Source organism: Salarias fasciatus, chromosome 14 (assembly GCF_902148845.1).
Source record: "Salarias fasciatus chromosome 14, fSalaFa1.1, whole genome shotgun sequence".
In the NCBI taxonomy this organism is placed as follows: Eukaryota; Metazoa; Chordata; class Actinopteri; order Blenniiformes; family Blenniidae; genus Salarias; species Salarias fasciatus.
In genome coordinates, this window is record NC_043758.1 from 38375643 (window position 1) to 38387696 (window position 12054).

General features: G+C 50.2%; 1 protein-coding gene across 2 annotated transcripts in view; it reads left to right on the top strand.

The window, feature by feature from the left end:
• Positions 1–3670, top strand: part of robo1 (roundabout, axon guidance receptor, homolog 1 (Drosophila)) — a 155303-nt gene extending 151633 nt beyond the window's left edge. For both annotated transcript variants that reach the window (XM_030107741.1, XM_030107742.1), the window contains exons 28-30: positions 1448–1723; positions 1796–1989; positions 2421–3670. In XM_030107741.1, the coding sequence (XP_029963601.1) occupies positions 1448–1723; positions 1796–1989; positions 2421–2435 (485 nt within the window). In that variant the 3' untranslated portion in view covers positions 2436–3670. The remainder of the gene's footprint in view (positions 1–1447; positions 1724–1795; positions 1990–2420) is intronic.
• Positions 3671–12054: the final 8384 nt, after the last annotated feature.

Consider the following 12054-nt stretch of genomic DNA (forward strand, 5'->3'; position numbering starts at 1 on the left):
CTCCCTCCCCATCCGCTCGCCCTCCCTTTGGAGTGATCTCTCCATCCCACTCCACTCTCCTCCATCTTGGTTTGGGCGGAGGGGGGGTGGAGTGACAGCGCTGCCGTTCTGTCTGTCCATCAGTCCTCCTGCTGATTGCATTTGATCTGAATGGATTGTTTTTCATTTGGAGGTTATTGCCTCCCCCGCCCCCGCCCCGCCGTCCATACAGCCCGTCTGCGGTCTGCAGTGGAGGTGTCGAGGTGATCGCTGAGGGAATGTAATTTAATCAAATTCAGAACAAAGAAAAGAAACACAGAGTGTGTTTTATAGACACACAAGATGCCATAATGCTCATTGTTATGTATTTCTCTCATCTGCTTTATGCCTCTATTCCTTTCCAATTACCTGCGGCTGAGCCCGCATCACTATAAATACACATGAACGCCATCAGTCAAGGAGGAGGCCGTAAAGAGAAGGAGGGGAAAAACAAGTGAACCAGGAAGGCAGCCCGGCTGCTTAGCCCTCTTTGACCTAATCATCTCTCCCCTGTTTGCACAGTGGATGTGGAAACACCCAACTTCTATTCCCCCCATGATTCATATTGCGTTTGACTTTAATGCCTCCGCCTCCCTCCTCTCTGACGTTAACCCCTTCCCGTCCTTCCCGATCCGTCTCAACCTTGTCCGCCTAATTAACTGCCTTCCTCGTCGGCGAGCGCGGAGACGCTCCTCAGACCCGAGCCCCGTCCTCGCCGCCGCTTCCTCATAAATCTGAGCGGCGCTGCTCCTCCCTCGTAGTGAGCCGTAGCTCAGGCGGTGGCATCGATCGGACCGACTGAGGCCCGGCTCAGGAGGAAGGCAGATATTAAAAACTGCAGAGGCCTCTGCTGTTTGATGCCCCCCCCCCCTGTTGATTTTAGTGTCAAACAGTAGAAGCAGCGTCCCGGAGCGACTCCCTCTGTTTATGAACCTTCCAATCCGGTTGTGGATTCGGGGCTCCGGCCGCGGCGCCGCCCTCCTTCAGCCCGGGAACCAATTAGAAGATGGAACGCCATCAAGGCTTTTCGCCCGCCGTTTTGTTGGGACGGCCGCGGATGCGCGAGCGGCCAGGCGACCCGCTGACCGGCCTCGGGTGAATAATGGCTCGAGGGCGGGCGGCATTGCTTCACGGACCGGAGGAGCGGCGCGCCAGCTGCTGACCGTCACACTCCCCTCGTCCTCCTCCGCAGAGTCTCATAACTCTGCGGCCCGATTCGGCCGCTCGGCTGTCATCTCCTGTGTTTACTGTCGGCGCCGCTCCCGCCGTTTGTACACACACCGCAGCTGTGTTTGTGCATCACCTTGCAGGTGTGAGACAGCTGACTGACAGATGATACACACTGGAGTTTCAGGCGCTGCACGGATTCCTCTTCCTCAGGCTCCAACGCTTCTCTCCGTGGTTCACGTTTCCTGTGTTTACCCCGCAGATCTGCCGCCTCCGCCCATTCCGCCTCCGGCCGTGCTCAAGTCGCCCACACACCCGTCCAAGGCGGCCCTGGAGGGCAGGGGGGTCGTGTCGCCCAAAGCGGGAGAGGGGCGAGACAAGCGCGGCGTGGCGGGCGGATACCGGCCCCGGGAGGGCTCGGACCCCAGGACCAGCTCGTCCGAACGCAGGGATGCTCAGGACAGACTAAAGACCGCTCACGGAGGGAAGGGCGGCAAGCCGGAGGGCAGCACGGCCGGCAAGGCGCGCCAGCACACAGGTAGGGCCGCACCGGGCGGGAATCGACCCCGCAACCCCCTCGGCTCGCCTGACGGTCCGCCTCTGCCCCCAGGCTCAGAGGACATCCTGCCCTACAGCCGGCCGCAGTTCCCCTCAGTCAACAGCCCCCGGGAGCCCAGCTCCTCCAGCTCCATGTCCTCCAGGGGCTCCGGGGGCCGGCGGAGAGGGGAGGCCGGCCGCAGGGCCCCCGCCGACATGGGCCCCAACACACCCGGAGCCTTCCAGCCTGGAGACGACGAGCTGGAGGTACACACACACACACCAATACACACACTAACCCAAACTAGCTGATCAGTGAATGAGTCCGTGTCCTTTGTCCATACTGACTGTTTACGATGGAGACACGTCTCAGTGCGGCGGCGCTGCTCTGTCAAGAGCCACTTGTGAGACGAGAAAGGACGATAGAATCCATCCGGAGACCTGGAGACGGCGCTGCTGCTCATTTGCGGCATGAATTGGGTCAAATCGTACAAAGAAGGAGGCAGAAACACGAGCGACAAACAACAAAGAAAAATATGTTGCAAGCTGGAAAACAAGCTGACCGTGACATTTAATTGGCCGTGTGACACAATGTCTCTGAGAAAATCAATCTGCTCGTTACCTGCTGTCCGTCGAGTTGAAACTCTTTCCTGCACTGGCGGACGCTAACCCATGACTCTGTTTCTCTGTCCATCCAGATGGTAGAAAGCTGAAGGAAAACAGAAGAAAAAGGTGGAACTGTTCAGATTTTTCCAGGAGTGGAGGGAGCACCATTGTTTCTCTTACGATTTTAAATATCTCAGTATTTCACCGTCATGTTGGCTGCCGTCATCCCGTCTGTCCATCGTGTTTCTTTACATCTGGAAAACAAACCGATGTTTTCTTTTTGTTTTGATTTTTTTCTAACTTATCATTTTCTATGTCAGTTTAAAAAGAAAAAAAAAGAGGAAAGAGCGTCTGAGGATTGCAGAGCGGTGCATTCAAACCGGAATACGCAGCAGTATATTTATGTTTGATTCCAATGCAATATGGCGTGGAGGCCGGCTCCGGACGCTCGCCGGCGCTCGCCGGCGCCGCTGCGGTCACGTGTTACTGGAAGGGACTGTCTGTAAATATGCCTGTATACATGATGTCTTCTCGTTTTCGCCCATCGTGGTACCTCAAAATTGTCTTCCTTGTTTTATTTTGCGAACTCTAATTTTATTATGCCAGTAAATATAATTATTTTATCATTTCCATCCATGTTGTAAATTGCTATATTATTTAGCTGCCCCCAGAAAGTGCCACTTTGGGATTTTTTTTTTTTTTTTTCATTTTTTTTGTAATGCACTGTTATGTTTCGTGTTGTCATCAATGTTTGTTATTTGTTTTACTTTGGTTTTAAAAGCACAATCACTAAACTTTATTTTAAACCATTCTATCTATTAACCTTTTTGTCTTACTGGAGGAAAACAGGTATGACAAAAGAGTCTAGTTAATCCTGATGATGATGATGATGATGATGATGATGATGACGGAAGTGACGTTTGCTGTTTACGAAGGCCGTGCTCGAGCAGAGACTCTTTGTGTGGCGCTCGCCGTCCTCTCCGGCTCAGACGCTCGCTCCAGTGGTGAAAACGGACAGTAATGTGAGCCATAGCTGCAGTAAATGCCTTTTTGGCGTTGACCATGAACCCAGCTGTCGCCCGTCAGCCGACACGGCGACGTCGTCCATAAATGCACTTAAATGAATGTGGAACACAGGAAGTGAGCGGCTGCGGGCCCCGGAGAGGCGGCGGCCGGACGGAAGGAGTCTCTCCTCGTGATACTAAAGGGCTGCTCTCGCCCTGTTTTAAGGAGAAAGGGTGCTGTTGTTTATTCATAGGACATCTGCAAACATTTGTTTCGTAAAGCAAAAAAGTAAAAAAGAACTAAAAAAAAAAAACAAAAAACGATGAATAAAAAAGTTGAAACTCTGAATTGTTTCTGTGGTCGTTATTCATGTACCGCTGGAGTCCTCTCCATCAAAATAAAGTTGAGTTATTTTAGTTAAATAGATGATTGTTGTAAAAGTTGCAGATTTTTCCCATTAATAGATGTAGAAGGAGCTGACAGCATCATTTGTGGAGAGATAAACAATATTCATAAAAAGATTACATTCCCTTCAATGCTATATTTATTATAGCTATAATTGAAAAGCCCCGTAATAAAACTCAATGTCACTGCATGGATTGCATTTTAATGTGAAATCGTGAGAGCAGTCGTCACCCGAAAGGACACGGCGCTCTTCAACAACACCGCCAAGGAGGCAACTGTCGATATCTGCAGCTCGGCGGCCAAGCGGCCGTCTCCGTTCTGTAGCCGTTCAAATGTATTACCTAATGCCAATCCCATTAGCGTTGCCCATTACTCACAATATCAGCGGCCACGTCAGTCAGCGGCGGCGTGCGGCGCCGCGGAGGAGGCTCAAACCAATAGCGGAGGGATTATATTCAATTTGACAGGCTTAGATTGCTGCCAATTAGGCGTAAGGAGGCTTGAATGAGGTTCCATGACGGAGCCAATACAGAGCTCGTCCTCCTCCTCATCGCTCTTCACTCTGCTGCTGACGCCGCCAAGCAAAACGTCCGGGACTCTGACCGGCAACTCCTCCTAATTGGAGGCCAAAATACATTTGTTCTGGTTTATTACGTCCAACCTGCAGACGGCTTGTTCGCACGGAGGCAATAACGCGGCCGACGGGAGTCTTTAATGTCAAACTCTTGTCTGTCCGGCTTATTCAAACACCAGAGATGAAGACGGAGGGACGGCTCGTCCCCGACCCGCCAGCAGCTGCACCAAGGCCTCCGCAAGCTAATGAGTGGCGCCGCGCCCTCCTCCACGTTACCAGCACACCCAGAGCTGCAGGTCCTGAGAGACCCCAGGTGCACGCACACGCCGTGCACACACACTGCACTCACACACACACACACACCGCTCACACACCACAGCGGTTCCTGGTGTGTCAGTGTTTGCAGACGTGTCACTTGTGTTCAAAACAGTCCTGCTCTGTGGCGTTGGTTGATCATTTCTTCTGACGTTCCATGTTTCCACAGACAAATTGAAATTAAAAACATATCAGGATAATTTATCAGCGTTTTCCTAATGACAGCTGTAGCCTGTGAATATCCTCCTCCTCCTCCTCCTCCTCCTGTCAGCTCCAGCCCCCTCCCCCCTTCTCTCCCCCAGGTGTTCACTAATAAGCACCTTTCTAAACAGGAACAAATTTGGAAGAGGGCAGAGCGTCCCCCTCCTGCTTCCATCCATCATTATAATGAGAGGAGGTGTGTCCTCGCCCGGCTATGAGATGCAGGTGATTAAGGGCATTAGGCGGATTCCCCGGCAGCCGGCCGATTCGCCCCGTGAAGGCATGAATATGCAGAGCGAGGCTGCTGCTCCTCCTCCCTGGTCCTACCTGTGTGCTCAGGAAGCAGCTCTGAGCTGGAGGAGGGAGCGCAGAGCATATGAGACGGCTGATGCTGTTTATTTTAAAAAGGGAAAATCTGTAATTTAATGAAAATACAGGATGTGATGCAAACTATGGGCAGACAAAACATCACAACTCCTCCTACTAATGACTGAAGTCATGAGTGATATGATCAGTTTCTCCAGTTAAAGCTGTTAAAATCAGGATGATTCCTGCCTCCTCTGTGGAGAACCTGCCACACCAGACGCATGCTAACCTCCTTCAGCGTCTCACTTTTAGCAATCAATAATTCAAAGAGCTGTTTCTTTCAGCCGAGTCCCAGCAGCCGAGAACTGGTTTCTTTTGTGAGCATTCAGGCTGTCTCTCATTTGTGATCGCCAAACTGCTTCATTAACCTCCTCCCCATCCTAGGAGGTAATTAAGCGAGCAGCTGTGCTCCGTCTGACGACTCGTCTCGGCGTCGCCGGGCACGCCGGCGAGGAGGCCGCCGTCGCAGGTGCGCGGCGGCGCTCAGACGGCTCGGCGGAACCTCTCCACATCCATTTCCACTCCAGCTGCAGGTCAAACGCCGCCTCTTCAGACAATCCATCAAAACTCATTTAGCTTTAACAGTCTCCCGGACCAGCTCATCACAATCGCGCCGCGCCACCAAAACTTCTCTCTAATCAGTGTTAAACACTCGAGCGGGTTTCGACGGCGGCGGCGTGAGCGGAGGGGCGAGAGATAGCTGCCAGGCATAATGAGAGAGGCAGCCTGGGCGCCCGCCAAACCCAACTTTTTTTAATAACCCAGAAGTAATGTGGATGATTTGTACATCCATTCGTCATTTGGCCAGTCGCTCCAACTGTCCTTATTTAGTACCGACGGGGTCTGGACAATTAACCCAGCGGAGTATGGCGGGAATCTTCCCTCCCTCGGCTCTTTGCATCTGGAAGCTGAACTCATCAGCCCCCGTTTAATATTGCTAATGAGCCACGGCTCCATCAGAGCACTGACAGTAATTATTAATGCTCCGATGTAAGCCTGCTGATTATCTGGATCAGTTTACCTGACCGAGTGGATTCATTCTGTTGACGCTGCAGAAGAGAAAGACTCTTCAGTAAACTGTGCGGTGAGGATCGTCTCAGTGAAAGTCAGTTCTCCTTTAGGGTTGATCTGATAAAATCTTACTGACGATGACCGTAAAGACAGACGTCTGCATGGCTTACACATTTTTTTAAGAATCAGACCTTGAGAGTTTTGTTTTCAGATTATCAGAGGACTGCTGTAGTTTTCTAAATGTGGATGACAGTCTGAAGAGGATCTGATGCTTTCTTTTCATGTTTAGTTTTCTTGCCTTATTGTCTGTTTACATTTATAGAGGAGCGGATTTGGAACTTTAAAACCCATCGAGCCATCAGCTGGTTTTTTGCCACATGAACAGTTAGACCAGTTATAAAACGTGTGGACTGTTTGATCAGCTGTTCACTCAACATCTGGCTTTAGGAATGCAGTGAATCGATCTGGGATTTCTGATTTAATTTGTAATTTAATGGCGGTGAATAAATATCTCTTTCACAATGTGCAACAAACTCATGAACTCCAATTTACAGTAAACCTCCAACACACTGCAGAGCTGGAGCCGCCACAGCCTCTCGTATCACACAGATCGACGTTCATCTCTTTCAGCATACAGGCCCCGTAAAGCCCAGCATCTCTCATAAAGTGTTGACAGTGTGTCTCTGAATCAGCCTCCTGTCCAGTGCAGTAATCCCTCCATTACAAATATGATTGATTTCTGCTAAATAACGAATAAGAGCAGAAATTAAAAGCCCTCCTCCCAGTGAGGGGGTGTGTGAATCTGCCGCCCACTCACTTCCCTGAGTCCACTGAATCCCATTAAGAGGCTCTCGTCGGCTGTGGGTTCGGCCTCTAATGACGGTATCGAAACAACCCTTGAACCCACGTGACTCCCCCCCGGGGGGGGGGGGGGGGGGGGGGGGGGGGGGGGGGGGGTCAGGAACGTCCGCCACAAACACACAATCACGCCACTCCGACAATAAGCAACATGTTTTCACAACAGCCGCCGCCGCCGCCGCCGCCGCCGCTGCTCACCGGGGCCAAATGTAAACGTTGGTGACAGAGGGCCGGCAGCGTCGGACGCATAATGGGAAAGAATCAGAGTGATTTTCTTAGTCAAATGCCGACGTGCTCGTCTCGTCATCTTCAGCTGCCGTTTCACCGCCGGACCGTCTCTCTCTTTTACGACAGCGACCTGCTCGAGAGAACAGCCTCTCTTCTGTTTATTCGCCGTGTTTCTGTGTAGCTCTGACCGATTCGTTTGAGGCGTAGAAACGCGGTGATTGCTAAAGACAGAGCAGAATCTGGTGACTGGCTCAAGGTTAGATGTTATCTGACTGCAGTGTATTTCCCCAACATGTCCGCCGCTTGTTCTATTGATTATTATTTTTCCCCTTCTCAAAAAAGACTAATGAGCCCATAGAATTCCACTAGAAAGGTTAATACAATATTGAAATGTCAGGAGATTAATGATATTGTTCTTTCTTCCTATGGTCCTGCAGGAGAGGGTGACAAATGTCTTGCCCTTTTCACTCCGCTCCTCCCATTTGTGATCTCTCTCTCTCTCTCTCTCTCTCTCTGTCTCTCTCTCTCTCTCTCTCTTTGTCTCTGCGCCTGCTTCCTTTTTATTCCCCATCTCCTGTTTTCTTAACCCTCCCTCTCTTCTTGGTTCTCCTCCACTGACCGCCGTCTCCAGATGCCAAGGACTCGTCTCCGCCGCCGCTGAGCGTAAACGCCGCCGCTGTCGCAGCTACACAGTACAGGCGATGGGCCGCGCCGCCCGCCGTGCGCGGCTGTCAGTAAATGAATAGCATTGATCCATCTTCATTAGGAGGCCATGAGGATCCAACACGAGCACTTCGCCTGTTTGTGCAGCGGAGGAACTGTTGTCCTCGTGCACGGCGTTACTGAGGGCGGATACCAGAATCCTCCTCCGTCTTGCTGTTTCCACGCGGCGCATCCCGACTCCTCCCATGCTCCGGCAGCACCCTGGCATGGGGTCCAAATTTTAATCAACTCTGCATAATTGGAGTGATTCCCTGTCTTGCTGTATATTTCAATCCATCTGTATAATTACGGTGAATTAAAGTCTTTGTCAGAAGAAGCGGGGAGAGAGAAGTCTTACACAGACCTTTCCCTTCCTCGTCCGCCCCCCCGCCGGCCCCCCTCCCTCCCGCTTTCTCTACTGTAGCGCCCGCAATTACACACCATCTTGAGAGAAAGAGGAAATTACCTCCTTTGTCATCTCATTTTTCAGCGGTGGGGGATAAGCGAGCATCAACAATAATTAATGCATCTCGACAACCTGTGCGGCGAACAGCCGCGATATCCATTTCACTGTTACAGATTAAGCAATTAGCTGGTGTTTCTGCTGCGTCTGGAGGTATTCTGAGACCTCTGTCGAGAGGAACAGCCGGGAATCCTGCTCTTCCTCTCTGCTCGGGGCCAGCCGTGCTTCAGTGCTGTAATTGCATCGATGAGGAGAAAAGCAGCGGCTCGCAGGCGGGCGTGGGTCATCATTACTCTGCGAGACGCCGCCGGCCCTAAGGTAGGTCATTACTGCACTGTGTCAATAGCTGATGCTGCTCTATGATAGAGGCCAAACATTAGACCTCCCAGGGTCATGTGATCACTTCCTGCCTCCAGGACGAAGGTTCAAGCAATTACTGGGATGCCATTTTATCTTTTGTCTACAGGGGATTGTCAGAAAAGCTTGAATGAGGTCTCTACTCCCAGCGTGTGGATGAGAGGTGGAGCTGTGGCGCCGCTCGCTGTTCCTGGCTTTGTTCCTTTGATTCAGTCGCCGCCGTCCAAGTCGCGGCCGAGCCGCCCCTCTCATTTCCTCGTCCCATCCATCCTGCGGCGGACAGCCGCTATCTCGTCCCCGATGCGGCGCGGCCAGACCACTTTGCTATTCCACAGGGAAGCAGGCGTCCAATAACTTCCAGCTCCATCCAGGAAGTCCTGCATTAACCATGAAGCTGCTTTGCCAAGTCATAAGGTTGCGTTCGTTTTATCAGGGCTGCCACGTTGCTTGAGTAATTGCTATTCTACAGTGTGGCTCTTTCCTTTATTACTGCGACTCGCGGCCGGCCGAGGTTCAGCTCTGGTGTTTACGGAGCGATTCGCAGGTGACGCGCTCCACAGCGGCGGCGTCTCGGCGGTGAAGTGATCCTCCTCATTAAGGATGTGATAATAATCACAGCGCTGGCCTAAATAACTGTTTGATCTTGACGGAGCAGCTGGCTAAGAGCACGGCGGCGCCACGCTGTCAGACTCTCATCGCCTCTGCCTTTGTCTTCACGGACGGTCCTGTCTGATGACACTGCTGTCTCCTCACCTTTTACAAGACATTTAACGCTAACCTTGGCCTTCTTCCCGTTTTAGCCTCTCTGGTTCTTCCCTTTGACCCTCACCCGATCTCCCCCCCCCCCCCCCCCCCCCCCCCCCCCCCCCCCCTTTCCATTTCTCCATCATCGTCACCAGGCCTCCTACTTCCCAGCTATTGCAGTTTCTCCTCGCAAAATGTTTCCGACAGCCAATTTATACAGTGGCAGGACGCATCTATCTCCTTGAAGGCTGAGGAGCGCCGCTCTCCCTCTCTCTCTCTCTCTCTGCTCGCCCCTGATTCGTTCACAGTACTACCTGCTGCCCGGGGCTCCATGTTGCTTCATCTGAACAGGTTTTTTTTTTTTTTTTTTTTTTTTTTGCCTCTTGAGAGTTTGCTTTGAGTTCGGCAGATGGAAAATCAGTTGTGTAAAGTGAAAAGTCATTTCATTTTGTGGCTAGCTCTCCAGAAATGAGTGGGTCACATGCTCTCTCTCCAGACTGCTGAAGAAACTCTGTCAACAGACTGTGTGACAAAATCTGAAAGTTAACTTTGTAATCTTCGGTCGGACAAAAACAGCTCAAAGAGAAGCACAGCACCCCATAAGATCAAGCAGTTTCAGCCTGATCCGGTCAGGTTCTCCTGAAAGCTCCCGCTCTGTGATTTCAGGATCAGTCAGCTTGAATTGCATTTACTGTTTAGTTAAAATCGTTGTTTTGATTTCTCTGTCTTGTTCTTTTCACTCTCCACTCGAGATTTCTTGATTTGAAAAAGCAAAACTAGTTTTTTTTTTTTTCATTATTTTGGTTGCTCGTGTAAGATTAAATCATTAATGTCATTAAATCAATCATCTGAATCATATGAAGCGGTATGAGACGATTGTGGTGTATTTATCTCTATGTTAAAAAAATGGAACAAGCTCAATAACTATGGAACCCGCTGACAGAAGTTGACTTTGCAGGAGAAGGTAAGCGAGTGAAAACACAGGACAGGTCTGACTCCATCTGATTTAACCACAGATATTCCCATGTCATCAGCGTAAAGTGGCAACATAGGCTGAATTTTATGACCTGATGTACGACGTTTCCTCAACCTGAGGGAGTTTGGCAACAAATCTAAACCAATTATATCTTGACTTTTGTTCCAGTAATAATAAATCCCTGTTAGAACATCCTGCTAACTTTGAATGTGCTTCAGTCTCAGCTCCTCTGGATGGGACCTGTCCCCGACTTCCACTCAGTGTTAGACCGGTGGATGTGACTCCTCGGTAAAACCCGGACTGGCCTTGACTTCCTCGCTCGGCGGGTCCGTTGTGAGTCCAGGCTTGAGTTGTGTGCAGCAGCGAGTCCATGGAAGAGCAATAAAGAGCCAAACAAGCTGTGAGTGGAGTTCAGTCGTCAGCTCACCCCGCGTTACGGCGTCTGTTTTTCTTCAGTCGTTTCCAGGTGAAGTTCCTCAGCCTCCGATCTGCTGCAGCTTTCAAAGCTCCGCAGCGCGTTTGAGCTCCTGATGTTGAGTCTTTTCCCTCTGAACGTCCTCTTAATCAGTCATGTAATGAACTACACTGGTACCACTGTTAGGATTAATTATACATCAAGCCAATTAGTCACAGTGCAGCCGCGCTACAGCTTTATCTGATTGCAGGACCAAATGAAAGATCAAAAACTCTGCGTATCCTACATAAGTAGGCCCTCGCCGGCACCAGCTCTCCTCACAGAGACAAAGTAAATTACAGCAAATGTTTTTCTTGGAAAGAGAACAAATCACGTGCTAGATTTTTGTCACAAGTTGCATTTTTCCAATTTGTGTTTGTAATTAGGGTGTGCAACACCCAGACATCCAGAGGATAATCTGGCCTTTCTGTATTAGACGGGAAGTGGACCGTGAAAGTAATTGGTGAGTGTAGCACAAATTGGATCTAAGCGTGATGCGATTTTTACTCCTCTGAGGCAATATTTGCAAAGCGATTAGAACAATGCTCCTGCCGCAGATTTCCAGGAAAGCTTTATCACAAACATGTACACAAACGTTTACCGTCAGATGTTAGCAGCTTGGCTAATCAACCTGAAGGTGGACGTGAGGCTGAAAGGAAAGGGAAAAAGCAGTGATTTTTAGAAGTGTGGTTTTCTTTTCAAAGGTGATGAATAAATAATAAAGATAAAAATCCAAATGATTTTCATGGCTCAACTCTTTCAAAACCGTTCCAATTAGGATTACTGTTGCACGCCCCTGAAAGAGACTGCCAAACCAAGCGCAAGGAATGGATTGAAGAGTTGCTTCAGACGAAAATATCGAAATGATTTAAATCCACAGAGACGTGTTTTACTTTCATCCTGTTGGTGGAGAATTTTACCTAGTTCCAATAAAACAAATAACATGATCAGAGACTAAACCGGGACGAAGCAGCGCCGGACGGTAATGAGGTCCTGAGCTGTGGTGGTTCGGTTCCCAGCCAGAAGCACAGAGACCAGAGGAATCTGCAGTCTGAGGATACTTCCTG